The 26,686-nt window shown below is 36.2% G+C and overlaps 2 protein-coding genes across 4 annotated transcripts in view; both read right to left on the bottom strand.

The window, feature by feature from the left end:
• Positions 1-26,686, bottom strand: part of LOC134744271 (ecdysone oxidase-like) — a 299,205-nt gene that overhangs the window by 255,918 nt on the left and 16,601 nt on the right. The window lies entirely within an intron of this gene.
• The window catches only part of LOC134744276 (protein eva-1 homolog C-like), a 64,796-nt gene continuing 49,825 nt past the window's right edge, over positions 11,716-26,686 (bottom strand). The window contains exons 6-8 of one of the 3 annotated variants that reach the window (XM_063678028.1): positions 16,629-16,733; positions 15,615-15,797; positions 11,716-12,432 (exon numbers count right to left, since the gene is read on the bottom strand). In XM_063678028.1, coding sequence (XP_063534098.1) covers positions 11,930-12,432; positions 15,615-15,797; positions 16,629-16,733 — 791 coding nt within the window. In that variant the 3' untranslated portion in view covers positions 11,716-11,929. The remainder of the gene's footprint in view (positions 12,433-15,614; positions 15,798-16,628; positions 16,734-26,686) is intronic. The other 2 variants (XM_063678029.1, XM_063678030.1) reach the window with 2 other exon arrangements.

The following is a 26,686-nucleotide window of genomic DNA, read 5'->3' as shown; positions in this document are numbered from 1 at the left end:
TCTTTCCGTTTTGGCGAGTTTGTGCGAGATTGTACTTAGCCTATATTCATATTGATTGCTACGCAAGCTGTATTTCGGATTCGTGCCCCTGCGCTTGAACTCATCGATGTGTCCATAAGTGAATGATATGATATGATTTATTTGTCTCACAATATACAATTGCACTTAAAATTACACATGGTAAATTCTTAGGCGGTCTAGCATGAGTTGCGTTCTCGCGCGCGAGTCCATACTTGAAGTCGCGCTAGATGTATGGAGTCGCGCGCGAGAACGCAACTCATGCTAGCAGGTTAGGAGTTTATATTGTAATTGTCAGTTTTTTACATTATGAATAATTTAATATGAAAAAAAAACCCGGCCAAGTGCGAGTCGGACTCGTGCACCGAGGGTTCCGTACTTTTTAGTGTGTGTTGTTATAGCGGCAACAGAAATACATCATCTGTGAAAATTTCAACTGTCTAGCTATCACGGTTCATGAGATACAGCCTGGTGACAGACGGGCAGACGGACAGACGGACAGCGGAGTCTTAGTAATAGGGTCCCGTTTTTACCCTTTGGGTACGGAACCCTAAAAATTACAGTGACAATCAAAATTACATTCAAAATTATTACATTACAATCGTATTTCAGCAGTTTCGTTAAATTCAAAACAATAGATTAAAAACATTCAATAAATTAAAAACAATTAATTAGAAAATCAATTCGCCAGGAATGGGTCGTTATTAAACTATAAAATAAATAAACAAAATTGAGCGCTTATGTCACAGAAATTAAGGTCACCATTAAACTAAAAAATAAGTAAATTACAATAAACCTTACAATTCCGATACCAGCAAAGCTATTTAAATAAATCTAATTAGTGACTTCATACAACTCCTTTATGGAATACAATGGATTATCCAATATATGAGTGCCTTTCATCCCTTGGTTAACAATCTACTATTTATTGCACACTTTAAATAAAAAAGAAGAAGCTTGTTTCGAAAACAATTTGTAGTAGTGGTACAATTTATTAAACTTGAAAATTGCCCTATATTGCGTCATACAGTAGGGTTAATTTTATTAGCCCGAGGCGCCTGTCGTAGCCTACCAGTAATAAATGAAGTTAACGTGTTCTTTGGTTCAAAATGTTTGAAGTAAAATCTTCCTGAATTATTAACTAGTACTGAAAATATAGCGAATTACATTATGAAGCGCTTATTTAATTTTTCATATTTAATGACTAATGAGCGTCTTTTACTGTGCATTTATTTAAATGAAATCCTGGGTTAAGAATATTTTGGCTTAGGTATTTATGTTAGTTTCTGGCTATAATTTATATTATTCGCGATTTCGTGGTTGGTCCTGGCAACGTGAATGCACCTAATTTTAGCCACCCTGTAGATCTCAATTATTTTTCCGGCAAAGTCAACAACGACGCATATTCTTATTGAACTTGGCTAACTTGGAAACTTATCGAACTTCGAAACGCAATACGTTTCTATTTTATAAAATGTAAATACAGATGTCAATCACAATGAAAAAATCAACGATGTAATAATGTGGTACGTCCCACAATAAAAAAGGAAAAATGTATTTACATTTACGTTTCCTGTTTGTCATAATATCAGTTCGTAATCTCTTATACAAGATACGGCAATATCGCTGAGGACGAAGGAAGCCCAAATGGAGCCTATAACAATAAATTATGATCACTACAACATGTAGAATGCTCAAATGGGCTAGGTCCGAAGCCTCTGTTTAGGTAATGGATGGCTATCTTTATTTCGGTTCGATTTTCGTGTTCGTGCTTTGATAAGAGATAAAATCCGTAAGATATGGGTGATACTGTGATCACATCGTTACTTGTGAAAAACGATACGCATGACAAAAATAGTATGGCTTGCAGAGATGGGACTTATCTAAGATAATACAGATACAAGGTACAGAATACGTATTTCATCTTATATTTGAATGACTTTTTTTTAATATACTAAATATTATCTTATATTCAGATACTTTTTAGGGTTACGTACCTCAAAAGGAAAAAACGGAACCCTTATAGGATCACTCGTGCATCTGTCTGTCTGTCTGTCCGTCTGTCACAGCCTATTTTCTCCGAAACTACTGGACCAATTAAGTTGAAATTTGGTACACATATGTAAGTTTGTGACCCAAAGACGGACATGTAACGCAAACAAATGAATTTTAAACATGAGAGCCACTTTTGGGGGGTAAAAGAGAAAATTAAAAAATAGTTTTTCAAACTATATCGTGTTATATATCAAATTAAATAGCTCATTATGAGAATCTCAAATATATATATATTTTTATAATTTTAGGATAAACAATTTAGAAGTTATTCAAGAAAATAGGCAAAAAATTACCATCCCCCCCCTCTATCTCCGAAACTACTGGGTCTAAAACTGGGTCGCACTTGGCTGGTTTTTTGGTATCTCAGTATTTTGTAAATACTTTTTTACCAAAATGTTTTTTTAATTAATTTCACAATTTTATTTTACAAACGTATGCAGCGTGTTCGTGTTGTAACTTAAGGCGACGGGAGAGGTGGGTAAATTTTCAGATTCTGTCAATTTACCCCATTTCACACACAAGCGCACTTCACGCACACTACCTCACTTTACTGGGACAGGTCAGTGACCCCGTCATGTTTTTTTAAGAAGCATTTTAGTTTAGTATTAACCACTGGCCTCCTTTGAGGAACAGAAACTCTAAAAGCGTTCCATTGAAAAACGAAAGAGAAACAATACATTTAATATTGCTTTCCTTGTCTGTTCATGTCACATATACATTTGATTGTTGACTGTTTTCTATTTAATATTGCTTTGTCGAGATACGCGTTTTGTAAAATTATACCGAATAAAACCAGATGTCTGGTCTGACATTAGAAGAAATTTTTTATTTACTACTTTATACAATTTATCATAAGGTTCAAAATCAATTGAATGGGAATTTAAGTAAATAAAGTTTTGGCAGGACGGAAATTTAATTTTGGCGAATAAAAATAAAACAATAAAAATATATAAGTGGAAACAGTGTTGGCTAAGTACCTGATATCTTTTCTGATTTACTTTTATGTGGTATATTCGTTGTTTGTTTCGTTGTTAAATTAATAAAATGAAAATAAAAAATATTATACCTGTATTATTTCAGTGCTGAATAACTTCGATCGTACCCTTGATGTAGTTGTTGATGTTAATTACGGCGGTGGGAGCGGCAATGAAACCGCGCAGCGTAGAACGTGAGGTGCGTTGGGATAAGTGCCTTATTATATAAGATTGAATTTAATCGGTGATCAGGAACCAATTTTTCGAATTTGGTAATCGCTATCCTAGGTCAAATTGGACTAAACTTTGTCAGTTAAATGCTCTGACTGGGCAAACCATCCTTGCCCATTTGCCCGATATAGTTATACAATCAAAGACAGGAGAAAATCCTACACTATGCTAGATAAGAAGTTTTTTTGGTAAGTTTGTAGAATTACGTAAATTTAATATTTCATGATGAAAAAATGGCACACAATATTATTTTAAATATGTATTTCTTAATTCTTTGTATTGACAAATTAATAAAATTATCCTAAATAAAAATATAACTTTATTGTTTTGTTGTTTTAAGACTTCGGCTGTGGTATAGGTAAGTGTATGTATACGTCATATTTAAAAGTATTAAACACATAGTAGACGGACAACATTTTAGAGACGTAAAATTACCTAACAAATTATATTCTTTACTAGGGAAAAACATCAAAAGTTTTTCAATCCACAAAATTGACTACAATAAAACAAAAAATATATAATTCTTAATGAACTTTAAAAGGCTAAAGTGACGTTGATAAATGGTGCGACAAATAGACTAAAACTTCAACTATTGATTACCTACTATCGATGCAAACTTGTAATCGAGGGGATTACAGTTGTGAAATTATGTAAATTTTGCCCTACCAGTGACCTTTCGGTTATCCCGGCACAACAAACTTATCTTTAACATGTCTAAAACCTTATATCAATAACTGTTAGGTTTATTTTTGCAAGATTGATGATAGAGATGAGTTCTCTAGATTTGTTGGTGGGTATTATTTAATATCGCGATCGTTTGACACTTAAACATTGTATAAGTGTTAAATAAATGGAATAGGTATAAGGTGGCAGGATAATTTTGTTACATATCTACGGTGTATCAAGTTTAAATCATATTACTTTTAAAAGAAAGTGTTTTAATGCTATATTTATTACTTTTCATTTCTCATGCTCTGAAAGAGGGTCATTGTTGTTCTAAAAGGTGTGCAGAAAATGATACGTGTCTGCACTAGAGCATTTTACGTTCGAAGTACGATTTTTTTTATTTCTTTTAGGATAAGCAATTGAAATTTGAGTTTAAATGGATTTGTTATTCAATTTCCATTCTGGTATTTGACTCTCCATTCCATAAATAATGATACTTTTGCCTGATTTGTTAATTGAAAGTACCCTCAAGAAATACTATAATAAAAACCGGCCTAGTGCGAGTCGGACTCACGCACCGAGGGTTCCGTACTTTTTAGTATTTGTTGTTATAGCGGCAACAGAAATACATCATCTGTGAAAATTTCAACTGTCTAGCTATCACGGTTCATGAGATACAGCCTGATGACAGACAGACAGACGGACAGACGGACAGCGGAGTCTTAGAAATAGGGTCTCGTTTTTACCCTTTGGGTACGGAACCCTAAAAATGTATACTTAGTAATGTTTTAAAAAAAACACACGTATTTAACTTTCCTCGTATTCGAAATGAAAAGGACAGTGTTTAACTCGGGTGAAAGGCATCATTTCTGCCTCGGACTATTAGCGCTCTCACTGCGTTCGAGCGCCAAAATACCTGGGCAGGAATCAGCGCCTTTCATCCCTTGGTTAACAATCAACTATTCTGCGTCCATTGTAAAACAGTTCTATTGAGCGTTTGAGTCATAATTATTCGACGCTATTACTCGTAATTATCATTATCATTGGTAAAAACTGACAAATATAAACCATGCTTGAAATGATTAATTATTTAATTTGACAGCCTACCTACGCCATTAGGTACGCTTTTTAAGACGAAAGTGGAGGACCCGCGCAAAATCGCCTTTTAATACAAACGTAGTCCTCATTTTCCTCACTGGATTTTAACATTATTGAAAATATTTTGACACAATTTGTTGTATAGGTATCAACCATAGCCTACGTTTGTTTTTTTTTTCAATTTTTTTATTATTATTAGAGTTAGAAGCATTTAAAAAATCAAATATTTTCCATAATGTGAATATCCAGAGAGGAAAATGGGGACTAAGTTTTTAAGAAGAAGCGGCCGTCCCCTTTCCACTTAAGCGTTTTTAACTCATATATTATTACGACAACGTAGATATTTCTTGCTGTTAAGAGCCCGTCTAACTTAACTTACACCGACTATACACCGACTTGAACAAAACAAAGTCTAACAATGTCATTATAAACTGCATGTTTTCATAGAATTTTGACATTAATGATGACATTTCCACAATTTGCCATTGCAAATGCCATGCTTGGTCCGACTTTAAATACATACCTAGTTAAAATAGATTCAATAAAAAATATATTATTAACATTACACTGATTTAAGCTTTCACGATTTTTACTCATTATTATTTACAACGACGAACTCGCGCGCCTAGAAGATGTTGATGTCAACTTTAGCCAGTCTTCTCCGAGACCACGGGGACAACGCCGTCCTCGAAACGTCGGAGGCGAATTTAATACTTATTTTACGCGATTAAGTGCCGTCGTTGTAAATAATAATATTATTAACATTATATTATAATAAACCTTCGGTAAATGGGCATGTGATATTCGCATTCGTTGAAATTGTGCATGGCCATATTATGTTGTGTAAATAATTTCGACATGCTTAGTCAAGATGATTTATGAATGAATGGACGTACTCCAATAGCACTGGATGATTTAAACGTAATAAATTGCATAATTTCACGAGCGTGACCAACAACCCTCTTTAGCTTTTTGAATGATCCACCCCACAATTCCCCTGAATAATGATGCTTGGCCACGCGACCATTACTGATAAAAAAATCTCGTCATCGCGGGTAACGACTCCCCAACATTTATACACGGTGTACACCTGACGGCGCGCTCTAAAACGGACGGAGGCGAATATATTTTTTCACCTCAGCAGCTCGAACAAGCCTACTTTCGTCACTCCCTGGAGTGAGGAAAGTGCGAATTTCCTCACTCCAGGGAGTGAAACAATGTAGCTTTTTAATTTAGTGAAGGCCATGAACTGCCACTTCATACTTTGATTACAAGTTTTTTTTTTCTCTGAATTATTCTGTGTAATTCGAAATACATTTTAACTGAGGTGAAAAATTATGTGTGCAACACGAGAGCAAAGTTATTATTTACTTGCTTCGCTCGTGATTCAATTATAGAATCTTTCGCTTTCCCGGGACTCAAAATAAACACTCGCAAGAAAAACCAACTTTCCTCTCTTGTTGCACAAATAACTATTTACTTTTTATTTAATTTCACCTATACCTACTTCCCGCCCCACACTCACTGTCCATATTCATTGACAAAATTTGCTAAAGTGGGTCGTATGCTATAGGCACTAGATAATATTACTTACCTATACATATTATCTGCGAAGAAAATCAAAGGAAGAAGAAGTGTGAGTGTGTGTGTGTGAAGTCCCCATTCCGCATTGGGCCAGCGTGGGGACTAGCCCAAGCCCTCTCGCGCATTAGGAAGGCCTGTGCCCAGCAGTGGGACGTATATAGGCTGAGTTTTTTATTTATTATACATATTATCACACACACACGCAGACACACACACATAGTTGTTCTGAAACCTGGAGAAGAAAACTAGTCATAGTATAACTATAATCACAACCCCTTCGTCGTCATTGAGGTATATGTATACACTAGTCGGCCTCTCGAAGAAAATATTTCCGCATCTCAATGAAGTGCCGGCACTTCATTGCGTTTAGTCCACCTCCGACTACTGGCGAGGAGCGACACATCCAACGAAGTTTTAAAATAAATATTAAAAATGAAAAATGCCTTTGTGTGTAATGATAATTTATACTAATAATACCTACAAACCTAATAAAAGCAATATATTAACATTTCACTGCAAAAAACTGTTGTTTTAAGCTCATTTAGATTATTATGGAATTTCACTTAAAATCGCTCGCGGCCTAGCGCCATTTTGCTTTGGCGCATAGATTACCATTTCGCAGACGTAACACGTAGGTAGGTTATTGTTCACAGAATTTAATGCAAAGTATTGACATATCATATAATTCTTTATCTCGTTGTTTTTGTAGTGTTTTTACTTTTTTATTTTACTTAGAGTATTTTGTTTAAGCGCGATTAGTTCAAAATTGTTACGAGAGTCAAAGAAAGGGTTTTATGACTATTTTTATATTATTTTTATATCGCCCGTGTTACATACGTAAACATTTTCCGTCACCGTTAAAACGAAGTAAATAACAATTATTCGCTATTCTTTATAATGCGTATGTAGGCAGAATATGAAGAATTGTCATAATAGTTTCGCCTCTGGCTAGCTGCGCTTATTATTTAGCTTAGTAACAGACGTCAAACGCAGAATATGGCGGACACCTCGCGGACAGAATTTGTTCGTGATCGCCTGTTTAGCACGTAGTACATATAAGTCAATGTTCGTCGTAGTGAAGATTAAAAACGTTATGTGATAAATAAATTATTTTTCATCTATAATTTTATTTAATTACCTAACTACAAGGTTAGGAATTATTAATTTTGTTTCGTAGTTTATTTGGAACACTAGAAAAATATGCTTATTAATTAATACTTATACATAAAAAATAAATTAAAAAAATACTTATACATACTTATACCTGACTAAAAACCTAGGTATCTTACTTTCGTACTTTCGCAAAACTTCAGCGTAGAAATTCCTTATACAATACCTACCTCAAATAATGCGCCCCGACAAGTGTAGATGGTACTTTAGCCACAGCGCTTAGCACAAAGAGGATCGAATAAAACACAAATTTCATACCTTTTTATTAAAGAAAGTAATACAAAATTGTACACCTTAACACAGATATGTAAGAAGTTTTTTCAATTGCGAAAAAGCTTTAATCGCCATCGGTTGTTGGTTAGAACTTTACCGGGATATACAGCTATATGGAATGTTTATAAAAAGTGTACTTATGTAGTAAAAAGCAGTAGTCATCCTTATCGTTAAATTTAAATAATCACAATTATTTAGCAGTGGTGCTAGTGACCACGTTGATGGGCTCTTAACCTTTTGGACGCCAATGACGGATATATCGGCACCGCAGGTCCAACGCCAAAGACTGATTAATCCGTCACAGACCACAGAGCAACATAGACCTACGTGCATGTACATAAAGTTCAATTTCAGTTTTGACACTTCGGTGACGACTGACGTGGCGTCCGAGTGATAGCTTTTGTGTTTGACGCGGCGTCGAAAAGGTTAAAAACAATAGATAGACAATTCGACAGCGTTATTACCTGGCAGCAGCATTCAAATTCAGCGCACAATCACGTTACGTGAGCGCAAACGAGATAAGTACCCATACTGAAAGTCATAAACTAATAAATAAATATAGGATAAAAGGAAAGGATTGATTACCTACTCCTAGAGCTACACTCAATTATTTTACACTGATTCTACAGCAGGCGCCTTTTGTTGAGGCAGTGACAGCTGCAGTCAAAGTTTCTCAATAATAATAATAAGGTTAATTTTAAAGCGCTTAGCAAGTCGAGGCAGAAGCTGCACTGCTAAAGTCCCGGCTTTTGCCTCGCTCTAGAAATCTAGGGACCACCCATTTTTTTAAAATACATTTAAAGTGCAACACGTGAGAGATGTAAAACCAGGAGCTGCAATTATTCATGATAACAATAAAAATCGGCCGGAAAAAAATGGGAAGCCTTTTTATTAGACAGGCGTTTTTTAGGGTTTCGTAAACAACTAGGAAGTAGGAACCCATATAGTTTCGCCATGTCCGCCTGTCTGTACGTCCGTGGCTTAATTCACTGACCGTTAGTGCTAGTAAGCTGTAATTTGACATGGACATATAAATCATTAACGGCGACAAAGTGGTAAAATAAAAACTAGTTTTTTTTTGATAGCGTAAGATATCGTTTATAATAAGTAGGTATTGTTTGTAATACGTAATACACAACCTTTGCTTTGGATAATACTATAACGTGTGCTGTATTTTTTTTTCGTGACAATTGATTTGACTTAAAATTATTACGTAAATAATGTTTCATGATATTAGAAATAGAAAATAGAAATAGTTTATTCGTGGCACATAATACAGGTTAACAAGAGGAACGAAAAGCAAACTAGATACACATAAATCAATGTTTTATAAGGCTTTCAATAATTCAATCTGATCATGACAAATCGAACTTCATTTTTAAGGTTCCGTACCCAAAGAGTAAAAAGTTTTTACTCTTTGGGTACTAAAAACGGGACCCTATTTACTAAGACTCCGCTGTCCATCTGTCTGCCTGTCTGTCACCAGCACCGCCTGTATCTTATGAACTGTGACAGCTAGACAGTTGAAATTTATGATGATGTTTATGTTGCCGCTATAACAACCAATACTAAAAAGTACGGAACCCTCGGTAGGTGAGGACGACTCGCACTTGTCCGGTTTTTTTTATCCATTAATGATTTGTTATTTTTAAAGTCCCCCAAATATCAATACAATATTTCGAACGGTCCATTGTAAAAGTTGTACAATGGAAAACATTGAATGGAGACATCGGAGAATGCAAAAACAATTCAATGCACCCTTTTGTTTTATTTGGAAAACCCGATAAGCTATTAAATGAGGATGTCAGCGAAATCGTGATAAATTGTTTCATCACAGTTGCTTTAACTTCGTTTATGCATAAGCCGTTGAAGTGACCAAGCGTTTTTACTTTTTTATTATTTGAAAAGTACGAAGTTCAAAAAATTATATATTGATACTATTGATACAACAAAATACGAAATAAGCGACGTGTATATCAATTTGCCGCGTTTGGGGTTGAAACCCTGGGGCCGTGGGGGCATAGTGCGCATCGCCTCTGTAAGGAGGTAGCAAAACGCCTTAATAGAGGCTTTGGGTGACCAGAGGGCTAGCCAATATTTTGCTCAGCGGATTAGCATTGCTATCCAGCGGGGCAATGCAGCCAGCCTTCTGGGCACTCTGCCGAGCAACCAAGATTTAGGGCAAATTTTTATTTGTAATTTAAGTAGGTATTTTATTGTTTCTATCCACTTGCATCTTGTTGTCTAAATTTATGATTTTTTTACAAAGCATTAAAATTTGTTTACTTACGGACATGGAGGCGTTTTTTAATTAAACCTCAATTTCGTCAATCAATACTCAGATGTTCCGGGATAGGTATACATACGAGTAGGTATATAAAAGTATTAGGAAATAGTTATTAAAAGTAAAAAATAAACAGACTTTCAGTAGTTACAATTTTTAGGTTTCTTAAAAAAAACTGGCGAAATAAACCCTATTTTTACAATTTATTCTTCTGCCAAACAACAAAACAGTTTGTTGGCAGAGGGAACTCCCTTAAAACACAGATGGGTAGACTTAGCTAATTAATACATGTATTAGATACCTACCGAGTTATATAACTACATGAAAAACTATTTTAAAATTTAAGGGTTTTCTTAATTAAAGTTTTGATCACAATGGACGATAATTTTTGCTTAAAAATACTAAGACTGATAAGTCATAAATTCTTCTTTCTTCTAAAGAGCGAAAATCGTGTAAACAAATTGTTAGGGTTCCGTACCTCAAAAGTAAAAAACGGAGCCCTTATAGGTTCACTCGTGCGTCTGTCTGTCTGTCCGTCTGTCACAGCCTATTTTCTCCGAAACCTACTGGACCAATTGAGTTGAAATTTGGTACACATATATAAGTTTGTGACCCTAAGACGGACATGTAACGTAAACAAATGAATTTTAAACACGGGGGCCACTTTTGGGAGGTAAATGTGAAAATTAAAAAAAAGTTTTTCAAACTATATCGTGTTACATATCAAACGAGAGAGCTCATTGTGAGAATCTCAAACATTTTTTTTTTATAATTAACAGTTTAGAAGCTATGAACAAGTTTGGGAACAAATCAAATTATTTTATTAAATATTTTTGATTTGTGTTTTTTAAGTAGTCACACTACTATATATAAATTAAAAAAAACTGTAATAGATGTCATATATTAAAGAAAAAGTGACGAAGCCCTCCAGTGGTGAAGGCCGGATTCGAACCGGCGTCTTTAGCTATCGCGGCTAACGCCATGAACCCCTAGGCCACCCCGCCACACGGGCGGCGGGTGGCGGGGTGGCCTAGGGGTTCATGGCGTTAGCCGCGATAGCTAAAGACGCCGGTTCGAATCCGGCCTTCACCACTGGAGGGCTTCGTCACTTTTTCTTTAATATATGACATCTATTACAGTTTTTAAGTTTAGAAGCTATTCAAGAAAATAGGCAAAAAATGATCATCCCCCCCCCCCCTTTATCTCCGAAACTGCTGGGTCTAAAATTTTGAAAAACATACACAAAATAGATCTTTACCTATAGATTACAGGAAAACCTATTAGAAATGTGCAGTCAAGCGTGAGTCGGACTTAATTATTTAGTTTTTGATCCGACCCCCTACGGGTTTTTTAAAGACGCGAGTCCGACTCGCACTTGGCCGGTTTTTTTTTATAATATACATGAGATCATCGCTATAAATTACAATTTAATTTAATAGTGAGGTTTTTGGTGCAAAATTAAAACAATTACCATACTAAACCTCTTAATATAATTACTTACACATCATGTGACAAAACATTTACAATGTCCCTAAAAACAGTAAGTCCTTGTCTCGTCATCGGCCGCCCTACTGCGTTAGCCGTAATAATATTGAGAATTTGAAAACCTATTCAAACTTTTTGGACTAACTACTACCTCGTGATCGATTTCTACATCTTCTTTTTCCCTACTTGCTTCTCTACTGAGCCTCCCAGCGGCAACTTCTCTGTACTGCGGAGGGACGTAATCTAAATTACCGTACATACTGGCGCCGGCACAGGGGTATATAGTTGATAAGGGTCTCATAGCGCGTAACGTCCCTTTACTGCCAGGCACGTCCCTATATAATATCATATCCGGATGTACGGGGTCGTAGAAAGTGCCTGACATGTGCGTGACATCAATGTCATTGTCGATGTCTGAGACAGCATCGTTGAACACGTTGGGTACTTCGGCTATGAACATGTCGCCGTTTTTGGAGTTTCTCGTATGTTTTCTTATAATATAGCAGCGTACTGCGATGAGCAGTATAATAAAGATGATGAATAGTAGAACGCTTATGCCAACATAAATTGCGATATTCCGTGATGACGATGACCCTGTAAAGAAATATATTTTTTAATTGTTTGATTTATGTATCTTCTAATAATATCTACCTATAATTTTACCGGATTTAAATGATACTTAAGTCAATTTTAATGCAATCGAGACTGGAAACTGTCTGATACTAGATTTAGAAATTATATTAAAGCGGCCTGTTTTTCTGTGAATTAGTGCTCCACTAATTAATTTCCTAGAAAATCAATTACCTAGTAGCTACAGTTTTTCACAAGAGAAATCTGTCCTTTTTATGAGTGTTTCAATGAATCGCACGTAAAGAAAAATGAGTTCGGTTTCTCTGAAAAGTAATCCTTACAGAAAAATGAGTGAAAGAAAAATCCTGTATATAATTTAAGGTAATGATTGGTATGTGGACATCAGGATGTAGACGACAGAAATTCTCTGTTAACATTTTTCTACTAAAGTTTTTGTACGATGTACTCAATTAAGCTCTTCTGATGAAGAATGAAGAAACAATTACCATACTAAACCTCTTAATAACTCTAAATAACTCCAGGATAGTACTAATCTTCCTTTTATTAACTTAATAACTAATAGGTAACGTTTAGGTATTAGAGAATCTATACTAAATATGTGTAGCTGCTCCGGCTATACGGTGCAGTCTAATGTAGGTACGCGGAGCGGGGAGCCAGCCGTGACGTATGTGTGTGACGTCATGTGTCGTCAACCTGTCTTCGTATTATTATTGTTAGTCCTGGCAGTTCACCCCGAAATTCAGTAAAATGCTGCAAGTGGTGTTAAAGCTATAAAAATCGGTACGATTGATATTTACTCTAAGAACAAATTAAATTATTTTCTATGAAAATATTTTAATTTGTGTTTTTTCAAGTAGACACACTACTATTTTAGCTCTGGACACTGGCAGTCTTATTATTAATCGGAGTAAAGTAGGCGTCACTATAATTCGAGGTGTAACTCAAGATTAGTGAAATTCAGTAATAATAAATGCAGAGTAAGCAGGGAGTATACTAATCAGACTTTACTCTCAGAGTAAAAGTTAAACCTAGGTACCACATAGTTTAACGACTTAGTAAGCATAGAGTAGCTGTCTATTTTGAAGTTTTTTTTTAAATCTGTGACTTTTTTCGGCTTTACTATCGCACCGTGTGTGATTTATTTGTTGTGCAAAGAAAATGGAAAGAGATTATTTTATTGACGATTTAAGGGATTTAGATGAATTAAATGAGGTGGGGAACTTGATGCCATTATTGGGGCATGTAAAATGTTATAAAATACGTAAGAATCCACTGGAAGAACTTAAAGAAAATGATTTTAAATCGAAATACAGATTTTTTCGATCTACTGCATGTTTTATCATCGACATGGTGAAAAATGACCTAGCTGGTGATTCAAGAGGTGGCTTTATACCACCCCATCTGAAAGTTTTAGCAGCAATTAGAACATGGGCCCGTGAAGAGGTAAATAGACAAGCAATTTTCAAATTTAAATCAATTTCATGTTAGGTATATCCAGGGGCGTGTTTTAATTAAACTTACATATTTTTAATTAAGTATCTTCACAAATCTTGTTTTTAATTTGTTAATATTTTCACCGAAAAGCGAAACTTAAACATTCAACACCAACAAACTAACGAAAATGATAGCCTGCCGTTCAATCAATCAATCTTCAAGTAGTATGGCTCCATCGATACTGTCGATGATTTCGCCAACGTCAAAGTGGGATCCACGTGGGATCGAATTAATATTTCTTGATTTTCTACAGTCAGTGTACGGTAAATAAAATGATGGGCCTCTAGGGCTCTAGCCAGACACGGTTAGAGGTAGAAATACCAAATGCTCTTAGAGCACGACGTTGTTCGGTAGTTATTGTTGTTGTCTCTTAAAACCGATAGCTGGATTTTACGAGAAGCACGTGGACTACCGGCCGTTGACTCCAAAATGGTGGTTAAACACGCTTTGAGATTAATTCTCCATTCACTGCAATCACTGCATACTACCAAATTAGATTACTGTATAATAAAGCTATCGATATTACACTTTAAACAATATTAATGACCAAAAAACAAAGGAATTAATCACGAGGCTACTATCAAGATGGCGTTCGAACCGGAAGTCCCAGCCTGCCGTTGAAGTTTATATTAAATGTCAATGTTTAAAATGTCATTTGTCGTTCATTTCATTCCGTAGCTCACTCTTTTTACTTTTAAATTATGTGGGGTTGCCATAACATTCGTGTTAATCCCGGTGTAAGGAATGTATTGCTACGCCAAAGTTACTTGATGTTTATTAATAACGTTCTAATTACAAAGTTAATACTTCATTACTCTCGTAGTAGCAAGTCCAAGTGTAACGGTAGTTTAACTTTTGAATAAGCGATTTTTATTAATAAGACTGTGGAGGCTTTGGTAATTTTTTCCTTCGTATATGACATTTACTTCAGTTGATTGATATTTAGTCCATATAAATCGATTTGACCCGAAGCACCAAAAATAAAATAAAAAGGAGAGGAGTTATGACGTCATCTTTTTTTTGTATGGAAAAAAATATTTTTTGTTCAGAAACCTATCGTGTGTGGTATGATATGAAAGGGCATTCTGAGCCGGTTTTAAAAATATATCACATCATTACATTTGAGTCACGTGTTTTAAATTAAAATAGAAATAATTTTCAAAACATACCAAGTTCGGACTCCTTCAGATACTCCTTTTTATTTAATTTTTTGGTGCTTCGGGTCAAATTGATTTATATGGACTAAAAATCAATCGTGCCAATTTTCATAGCTTTAACACCACTTGCAGCGTATTTTGGCGAACCGTTATCACTATGTGTTGCGCCAAGTTTCGATTTTATTTGTTTGAATCTCGCCATGTTTATTGTTGAATTATCATCTTTGTTTACTGTCTAAGTATCGATAGCTTTATAATATTAAGGCGATAGTGGACAACCAGTTCTCCGTACAAAGGTAGTCCCCATTTTCCTCCCTGGATATTGACTTTATGGAAAATTTATTTTTACACAATGTATTGTATTCTTCGTTTGACTTTTTTCTATTTTTTGATTATTATAAAAGTTAGGAACAAAAAACAAATTACAGGGACAAAATTAGTAACTGTTTAACTGTATTCTAAAATCAATTTCGCTATTTCATCTCTCACGCGCTTTGTGCTTAGTCGATAAAATATGCTTAACTTCCCAATTACCTGTTTTATTTGTCGCAGTCTCTTCAACTTCCCATTTACCTTTATTATCTATCGCAGCATTTTCATGTTTTGTAGCAACTGGATCGGTAGTAGTCGTGGCTGGCGTGCTGACGACCCACGGCGGCTGCACGGCCGGATTCACCATAGGTGTCGCGTTTACCTCATTCCATTTTTCTGAGTTTACTAAATCAAAGCATACAAATTTAGCATCTGTAATGTTACATGAACAATGGAACATGCGTCATTCAAAAGAAGCATATGCAACTATAGGATAACGAATGCAGGAAAGCTAAGATAAATATTCTAATACATAGCTATGTTTATCTGACGGATTAATTTGCCTATGTTTCTATTATATAGTTGCTTCATATTTTTCTACTTCTTTCTAGTGCTTTGTGTAATTTCCCCATTCCTTTTTGTGTAATACGCATATATCACATAAATTATGTACGTATTTATATCCTTTGTCATTCTGATACCTTGTTGTACATGTAGCTGCATTTGTCACCCTCTTCTCACTTTCTCCTCTCATCTTAGGTTTACTGGAAGAGTTCTCTCAAAGAGATACGTTGGCATTTGTACATAGCTTTTCCTAATTGTATATTACTTTTAATATGTGTTTTTGTATAATAAAGAGTTAAAATCATTAACTTCGTGCTATAATACCAAGCAGCTACAAACGTTGACCAGAAAACGTAATCAATATTGACACAAAAACACAGACAACGGTAGCGGCATGAAGACGAACCGACGCCGACATTCCGGTGTTTCTGAATTTAGTTCAACTGAAAAGCAGGCAAAATAACAAACTAAAAAAATGAAGTAGAAAAAAGTAGCACAGAAAATAGGAGTGAAAATAAATAAAGCAAATACATACACGCACACCCACACACAATCATTTTAAATACAAAAAAATAATATAGCTAATGTGATAAGAAGCAGTCACGGATCACTACAGGCAAAGATAGATATAACTCCGTATTATTATATCCTCTTTGCTACAGGCATACCTACCTGTATTGTCGTATAACTCGGAAGCGGCTGAGTTCAGAACCCCATTCATGGTCTCGTCCGCCTCTCGAGCGGACTCATACTGCTCTGTGAGAACGCCCAGGGGCACTGTAATAACAAATAGGTTTTTGTACTGGATTCCTTTTTAGGGTTCCGTAGTCAACTAGGAACATAGTGTCGCCATTAGTCTGTCTGTCCGAGGCTTTGCTCCGTGATCGTTAGTGCTAGAAAGCTGCAATTTGGCATGGATCTATAAATCAATAAATTGGACAGTCGTAGAATAAAATCATAATTTTTTTAAGGGTACCTACCCTACACGTAAAGTGGGGGTGTAATATATTTTTTTCGCTTCAACCCTACAGCGTGGGGTATCGTTGGATAGGTCTTTCAAAAGCGAATATCTTCAACAAACTTTTGATAAAGTTAATATTTTCGGAAATAATCGCTCCAAAAGAAGAAAATGTGGACCCATGGTTCAAAAGTTAGAGGGGAGGGGCTCTAACTTTTGAACCATGGGTCCAAAAAATATAAAATCAATCGTAGAAATAGAGCTTAAGAAAGACATTAAATGGAAACTATAGCGAACATGATCAGTTTAGCCGTTTTTGAGTTATCGTAAAAAGTCTCCCTTTCATAGTAAAAAAGCCACAATTAATCGTTATTACGACATTAAATGGGTTTTTAAAGTTATATGGCATTATTCATGTAAATAAAGTATAATGTGAGATAGAAATGGCTTTTTTTACTCATTCAGTAGTTGTTTAATATTTAATTTTTCTAAAACAGTTGTATTTACTGGCTGAATGAGTAATGCCGTTGACTATTAGCAGTTTAAGAACAAAAAAGAAAAAAAAAGTAACAGGCAATCCCGCAAATTTTCATAATTTATTAACAAATCATTTAAAAATTACTGCAGTTTCCTAAAATATGTATTTTTAGGGTTATGTACCCAAAGGGTAAAAACGGGACCCTATTACTAAGACTTCGTTGTCCGTCTGTCTGTCACCAGGCTGTATCTCACGACCAGTTGAAATTTCACAGATGACGTATTTCTGTTGCCGCTAAACAGTACGGAACCCTCGGTGTGCGAGTCTGACTCGCACTTGGCCGGTTTATTTCTTAAATATTACAATTTAATGCTTTTCTCTATGCAAAGTCTCCAATTGAAAGTAAGTTCTAAGGAAAACATAATGGCCATACGTCTATATACCCTCAGCCCTCACTCCGGTGTTGCCCTTGAGCCATCCTAGATGTCGCTTTTTGTGGGGGCCCATCTTGTGGGGGCTAGTCACCGTCTGCCGTAGCCGTACCGTTTTATTAGGCAGACGTCCGGTTTTATATACTCAGAGTTTAGTTCATCGCTTTCAATCATTATCCTAATTTATTTTAGATTCTATCAACTCTCAATAGTCCTTACACCCTGGCGGGTGCTGCGGTCTCGGGCAAGGGAAGCATCCGCTCGGTTTCGCCCCCTACATTTAATTAAAATTAAATTAAAGTGTCGAAAGGGACTCTACGTGTTGGCTTCGGCTCTGCGCGCGCCTCTCAAATGACCGAAACATCATTGTCCGTGATGGGAAAGACATACAAATAAACGAACCCTTAAAATGTGAATGTATCTGACCGTTAGTTACTTATTAATTATTTTTTATAATAATTTGTTTTATTTTGATGTTACATTTGTATTGGCCACGATTTTAGGAATTAAATTATATTATTATTTTTAAAGAAAAACAGAAAATAAGCATAATCAGTATTTCTTCCAACCAATATTTTGTGTTTATTTTGGTAGTGTAGCTTATATTACCTTCAAAAATATTTCTCAGCAGAGATAAAAACTTAAATATCTTAAAAACGGAAAGAAAAACAAAACTTGCGCTCGTAAAACATCCAGCCATTGTGTACCAAGAACTCGAAAGATGCAAACAGAATGTGTTACTTACTGAGTTAGTTTCGAAGAAGTTGAACTAGGTACTTGAAAACAACCATGCTTCCTTACCAGTCTTACCACTTTTCGTACTAACAACAGTAACACTCCAGAAAATACACACATAGGTACTCGTAGGTACACATTACACAGATAGGCCAGTCTCGAAACAATTACGTGTGTTTTCTCTTTATATTCCAATACTCGAGTAGGTACAGCCAAATAATTTAATTGCCTACCCATTTTGTACTTTGTCACAGTGACAATAGTATAAGGTATCTATTGTCACTAACGACTTTCATATTGAATGTCGCTGTGATAAGGTACGAAATGATTCGGAAATTAAATTATTTGACTGCACGTCAGATAAGACGCGTTTACCACGCATTTAAAATATGAAGAGTACGTAGATAAATAAAAGATATCTACGTACTCTTCATACTTTTTGTTAAATAGGTAGTTATTTATTTGGAATATTTTTAAAACAAAATGGTTCAGTGGATGACACTGACTTCAAGTATAGTCGGACTAAGATAACTCTGCGTGGCATTTGTAAGTGTGGCAAAGTCATCATTAATGAGAACTTTCTATGAAAATATGTCGTTTATAATGACATAGCCTTTGTTCTATTCAAATCGGTGCAAAGTTTGTTTACGCAGCGTACTACGTAGGCGAACAACACGCGAACGCGAAGCGATGCGGCGCGGGGTGGAAAAGCCTCAAGATTGTTAATTAAATATTTGGCAACCGCGTATTGTGATCTAACCTCTAAACCAGCTGTCAGCAACAGGCGGCCCGCGAACCTCTCACTTGCGGCCCGCGAGCCTCCCTGACTATTATATGCTATTATGTATGTAATATTGACAAACGACAATGTCTGATAAAGTCAAAAATATTAACAAAGTGCGGCCCGCGTCAACTTCGTTAACTAATATGTGGCCTTTGGCTGCTAAAAGGTTGCCGACCGCTGCTCTAAAGAAGCGCAACGATTTTTCAAAATGTCTGCTGACCGAACTGACTGCACCTTAAAGCCCATCTTACCGCAACTCATATATGAAGTAATAAATATACTCGTAGTACCTACATCAATATGTTCTGCATCGATATGTGATCGTGAACCTTTAATCTCACCCGGGAATACGTCGAATGAAATCCTGTTGACCCCATGTTGGCTTTGGTCAGCGAATACGGATTGATCCTCACAAAGATAGAACGTGGGAAATCAGATTTGTTTGTTAACTGCGTTCTGCGTGTGTATACGATATCCATACGTTCGTGTGAGACGCGAGACTAGTAAATATTCAAAACGGACAACCTCCATACAACACCGCGTTCCTCGCGTGCCTTTTTAGGGTTCCGTACCCAAAGGGTAAAAACGAGACCCTATTACTAAGACTTCGCTGTCTGTCTCTCTGTCTGTCCGTCTGTCACCAGGCTGAATCTCATGAACCGTGTATTTCTGTTGCCGCTATAACAACATACAACATACTGCCGTTATAGATAATGGTACAGAACCCCCCGTCCGCGAGTCCGACTCGCACTTGGCCGCTTTTTAATATTCATTTTAGCTTTATACGTAATATGTCACCTACTGCTATTTATGACTTTTAAACGTAAAGTCCGACTTTCCTGGCCGCTATCACATGCACAAAAATACCTACATTAAAAGCATTTAAGGCATATTCTTATTTAATGACGCTATCTAGTTTTAATAATAATAATAGTTTAATAGTTATAATAGTACTATACTATATATAGTAGTCAAGGTTTTTTAAATAACGTAGAATGTAAATTTGCAAATAATTGTTATTGTAATGGTTTTGGTTTATAGTTATAACTATAACTATATAATTTTGTTAACTTACTTTTGGCCCGGTATTTAATATTTACTTATGATGTAATAAATGATTATTTACTAGATCATAAGGATTACTAGATATTTTACTAGTTTGAGGATAGGAACGTGAATTAAACGTAATACATAACTATGTAAGTACATCGAACGCTTCACTGAATAGGTATTTTGTATAATGTTACGTCTACATTGCTTAATAAAATACTTCTAAGACAAATGAGATTTTTTATGAGCAATTGTTAGGCATTCCTCAGAACTAGGTATAGATACTGAAAAAATAGGCCAAATTCGTACCATAATGTATTTGTTTAGTCTAACGCCGTTTTACGTAGGTAGCAAGGAAAACAGACTTTGTGGGTTTTGATAAATAATTTCCATCAATAAATAAGTAAATTCATTTATTCATTCAACAGGACAGGTAAAAGTGACAGCGATCTCATTGTTCTTTTTTGGACTTTTTTCATTCATTCCTATAACCTAAAAGCGCTTACTAACTGAAAACGTCTTAATTGCAGCTAATCACATTTTAAGAAGTCATTAACTGCTGCGCAAAATGTAACTCTAGGGTAAATGCCAGTGAAATAAATTTCGGCCTCTAAATCCCGTTGAAAATTTCATCAAATTTGATTATTTATTGTATTTATTTTTTATCTGAAAGTCTGATATTTTATCTCATTTTCTTCCTTTTGGATATGTATTTTCAATTACATATGTAAAACAAGTAGTATTTAATTCAGTATTTAATTCCTGTGAGTACACTCTCGGTTTGAATTTGGCCCACAAAGAGAAGTCGAATGGTGTGTGATTGGGACTTCGAGACGTTCATGCGACTAAAGATAGATAGTATAACTCCGTAATTGATGGAAAAAACGTGCCTCGAAAATCAAGAAAATTTGATTCTCGATTAGATGGCGCCACTACCTTTGGCCTACTCTCGTATAGATGGCATTGACGGTTTCGTTTGTTATGTAACAATTTTAACGCATATCAGTGTAAGAACATGGGTCAAAATAATATAAAAAATATATAATGCAAATATTGCAAATAAAAAAAACAGATCCATATATAAATTAAAAAAAATATTTTTATTTTTAGATTGAATCGTGTAGATGGCAGTGAATTTACTGGGGCTACAAAATTTACTATGACAGTACCGCTCTATTGCTCTATCCTATTAGATCCTCTTTGATGCGACTGAGCCGCTGCATCTAATCCATCTTTCAGAAAAAATTATATTGTTTAGAATTTCTTCAAAAACAACTAGAGTTAACACCACAGAAATAAATTAAATCTGTGGTTAACTTGTTTTTTTTTTGTTAGGGTAATCACAACTAAGCCAAAAGTTTGGTATGGTAATAAAATTAATAAAAAAACCGGCCAAGTGCGAGTCGGACTCGCGATCCAAGGGTTCCGTACATTACACAATTTTTAACAATGTATTTTTTTATGTGAAACGTGAGTGTAATGTCTTTAAAATCCCGTAGGGGTAGGATCAAAAACTAAGAAATTAAGTCCGACTCACGCTTGACTGCACATTTATAATAGGTTTTTTCTGTCATCTATAGGTAAAGAACTATTTTGTGTATTTTTTTCAAAATTTTAGACCCAGTAGTTTCGGAGATAAAGGTGGGGGTCATTTTTCGCCTTAAACTATTTGTCCTAAAATTATAAAAGAAAATATTTAAGATTCTCACAATGACCTCTTTCATTTGATATATAACAGGATATGGTTTAAAAAACTTAATTTTTGAATTTTCTAATTTACCCCCCAAAAGTGCCCCCCATGTTTAAAATTCATGTGTTTACGTTACATGTCCGTCTTCGGGTCACAAACTTACATATGTGTACTAGTTTTCAACTTAATTGGTCCAGTAGTTTCGGAGAAAATAGGCTGTGACGCACGAGTGATACTATAAGGATTCCGTTTTTTCCTTTTGAGGCACGGAACCCTAACAATTTGTTTACACGATTTTCGCTCTTTGGAAGAAATAAAGAATTTATGACTCATCAGTCTTAGTATATTTAAGCAAAAATTATCGTCCATTGTGATCAAAACTTGAATTAAGAAAACCCTTAAATTTTAAAATAGTTTTTCATGTAAAGTTATATAACTCGGTAGGTATCTAATACATGTATTAATTAGCTAAGTCTATCCATCTGTGTTTTAATAAAGGGGGCCACTGACTACCAGTCCGCCGGACGATATCAGCCTGTCAGTTGACCGCAAAAGGCCACACACTAACAGTTCTCTGTCAGTTTTCGGCCTCACGACTAACAAAAACCTTTGATTAAATTATGAGCATGAGACCTAGTAGTAAAACATTGTCTTATCTGATGTCACCCTGTATTATTAACATTAAAGCAGTTTACTCAGAATCGGATAAATATTAATATAATATCAAAGCGTCATATATGAGAATAATGTTACGTTTGGAACCAATTTCTAAACTGTCACTCTTTTTCCGTGCAATAGAAAAATTCCATGTTTACACATTCGTATTGAATTTTCCTTTCAATCCCGATGGTTGTCGATATGACACGTGAACACATAGCGGCTTAGCACTGCTATGCTGTATTTATGAAGAGTTTTCCAACAGTTTAAGTGTAAATAATACTAAGAATAGAACCCTCATCCACTATATATTAACTTACCGATACCAAGTTTCAAAGTTATTCCAAAACAATTCCGATAAGTTTCTTGTCTTCAATGTAACTAAAATTACCTACAACAACCTACCTACCTACTAACGTTACATAAAGTGGCTTTCAATATCCCATGTGACTATAATACCTGTTTCTGGCAAAGGATCTAAAATGTTTAAGATTGCTTGACAACGATCTTTTGATCGCGCGACGAAAATCGGAATGATGTCAAGTGTCATTGGAAGTGTTAAATTGAATTCAGAATTAATTAGTGATTGCGTAAATTATTTGCTTTATATTAAGGGGCCCACTGATTACCAGTCCGCCGGATGATATCGGCCTGTCAGTTGTTCGGAACTGTCAAATTTTTGTTCTAACTGACAGGATGATATCGTCCGGCGGACTAATAATCTGTGGGCCCCTTTATACGAATACACCCTGCATTTTGGTACAATCAAATTGGCTGTTAGACCGCTATGGAATCTCCAAAGTAGTCACGTTTTTTATTTTTTTGACTTTTGCAATGAAATGTTGAATACGCGATGGCTTTCGTTTTCAAGGTACTCTTCAGTTATCCTTAAACGTAAGCGCCATAATAGATCTGTGACTTCAGTACCCCTAGTGTAAATTTCATTCGATAGCGTGACAGATATACGCGTTTGCGTTAAGTGTCATTTTGTATGGGATTTTGAGTTTCCAAAACGTCCCGCTTGGCGCGCTGTTCAAATGCCCATACAAAAAATGACATTACGCAAACGCGAACGCTCGTCACGCTATCGAATGAAATTAACACTAGGGGTTCTGGTATTATTTTACGAAGATTTATAATTCAAAAATAAAAATTATGCAGTAAAATACGAGTATCAAAAGACATTGCAGCATTGAGAGTTCTTTCATTATTCAAATACCAACGCAGATTAAAGCATCTTTATTATCTCTGGCAAGCATTTCTGGATTTTATAGCAAAAGAAACTCTTAATAACATGGATAAAAAGCAAGCGACGTGAAAAATATTAAAAAACCAAAATTGTTTTTGCTGTAACGTAATTACTGTTGTACTGGAGGGCTTCGTCACTTTTTCTTTAATATATGACATCTATTACAGTTTTTAATTTATATATAGTAGTGTGACTACTTTAAAAAACACAAATCAAAATATTTAATAAAATAATTTGATTTGTTCCCAAACTTGTTCATAGATGGCAGCACCAGTCTCTCTCGCTACAACGTAAATCCGTAAGGAGTTCGTTTAGGAGGTGCAAGCGCGCACTGCTTGCCCTTAGAGCTGGTCAAAGACGCCTAGTCTTACTAAGATGGCATATAGTCGAGAAATTCGGACGGGCACCGCCGTGGCGGGGTGGCCTAGGGGTTCATGGCGTTAGCCGCGATAGCTAAAGACGCCGGTTCGAATCCGGCCTTCACCACTGGAGGGCTTCGTCACTTTTTCTTTAATATATGACATCTATTACAGTTTTTAATTTATATATAGTAGTGTGACTACTTTAAAAAACACAAATCAAAATATTTAATAAAATAATTTGATTTGTTCCCAAACTTGTTCATAGATGGCAGCACCAGTCTCTCTCGCTACAACGTAAATCCGTAAGGAGTTCGTTTAGGAGGTGCAAGCGCGCACTGCTTGCCCTTAGAGCTGGTCAAAGACGCCTAGTCTTACTAAGATGGCATATAGTCGAGAAATTCGGACGGGCACCGCCGTGGCGGGGTGGCCTAGGGGTTCATGGCGTTAGCCGCGATAGCTAAAGACGCCGGTTCGAATCCGGCCTTCACCACTGGAGGGCTTCGTCACTTTTTCTTTAATATATGACATCTATTACAGTTTTTAATTTATATATAGTAGTGTGACTACTTTAAAAAACACAAATCAAAATATTTAATAAAATAATTTGATTTGTTCCCAAACTTGTTCATAGATGGCAGCACCAGTCTCTCTCGCTACAACGTAAATCCGTAAGGAGTTCGTTTAGGAGGTGCAAGCGCGCACTGCTTGCCCTTAGAGCTGGTCAAAGACGCCTAGTCTTACTAAGATGGCATATAGTCGAGAAATTCGGACGGGCACCGCCGTGGCGGGGTGGCCTAGGGGTTCATGGCGTTAGCCGCGATAGCTAAAGACGCCGGTTCGAATCCGGCCTTCACCACTGGAGGGCTTCGTCACTTTTTCTTTAATATATGACATCTATTACAGTTTTTAATTTATATATAGTAGTGTGACTACTTTAAAAAACACAAATCAAAATATTTAATAAAATAATTTGATTTGTTCCCAAACTTGTTCATAGATGGCAGCACCAGTCTCTCTCGCTACAACGTAAATCCGTAAGGAGTTCGTTTAGGAGGTGCAAGCGCGCACTGCTTGCCCTTAGAGCTGGTCAAAGACGCCTAGTCTTACTAAGATGGCATATAGTCGAGAAATTCGGACGGGCACCGCCGTGGCGGGGTGGCCTAGGGGTTCATGGCGTTAGCCGCGATAGCTAAAGACGCCGGTTCGAATCCGGCCTTCACCACTGGAGGGCTTCGTCACTTTTTCTTTAATATATGACATCTATTACAGTTTTTAATTTATATATAGTAGTGTGACTACTTTAAAAAACACAAATCAAAATATTTAATAAAATAATTTGATTTGTTCCCAAACTTGTTCATAGATGGCAGCACCAGTCTCTCTCGCTACAACGTAAATCCGTAAGGAGTTCGTTTAGGAGGTGCAAGCGCGCACTGCTTGCCCTTAGAGCTGGTCAAAGACGCCTAGTCTTACTAAGATGGCATATAGTCGAGAAATTCGGACGGGCACCGCCGTGGCGGGGTGGCCTAGGGGTTCATGGCGTTAGCCGCGATAGCTAAAGACGCCGGTTCGAATCCGGCCTTCACCACTGGAGGGCTTCGTCACTTTTTCTTTAATATATGACATCTATTACAGTTTTTAATTTATATATAGTAGTGTGACTACTTTAAAAAACACAAATCAAAATATTTAATAAAATAATTTGATTTGTTCCCAAACTTGTTCATAGATGGCAGCACCAGTCTCTCTCGCTACAACGTAAATCCGTAAGGAGTTCGTTTAGGAGGTGCAAGCGCGCACTGCTTGCCCTTAGAGCTGGTCAAAGACGCCTAGTCTTACTAAGATGGCATATAGTCGAGAAATTCGGACGGGCACCGCCGTGGCGGGGTGGCCTAGGGGTTCATGGCGTTAGCCGCGATAGCTAAAGACGCCGGTTCGAATCCGGCCTTCACCACTGGAGGGCTTCGTCACTTTTTCTTTAATATATGACATCTATTACAGTTTTTAATTTATATATAGTAGTGTGACTACTTTAAAAAACACAAATCAAAATATTTAATAAAATAATTTGATTTGTTCCCAAACTTGTTCATAGATGGCAGCACCAGTCTCTCTCGCTACAACGTAAATCCGTAAGGAGTTCGTTTAGGAGGTGCAAGCGCGCACTGCTTGCCCTTAGAGCTGGTCAAAGACGCCTAGTCTTACTAAGATGGCATATAGTCGAGAAATTCGGACGGGCACCGCCGTGGCGGGGTGGCCTAGGGGTTCATGGCGTTAGCCGCGATAGCTAAAGACGCCGGTTCGAATCCGGCCTTCACCACTGGAGGGCTTCGTCA

This window comes from Cydia strobilella, chromosome 9, assembly GCF_947568885.1.
Source record: "Cydia strobilella chromosome 9, ilCydStro3.1, whole genome shotgun sequence".
NCBI classification, from domain to species: Eukaryota; Metazoa; Arthropoda; class Insecta; order Lepidoptera; family Tortricidae; genus Cydia; species Cydia strobilella.
Note: the sequence above shows the minus strand (reverse complement) of the source record. Positions and strands in the feature narration are given on the sequence as shown.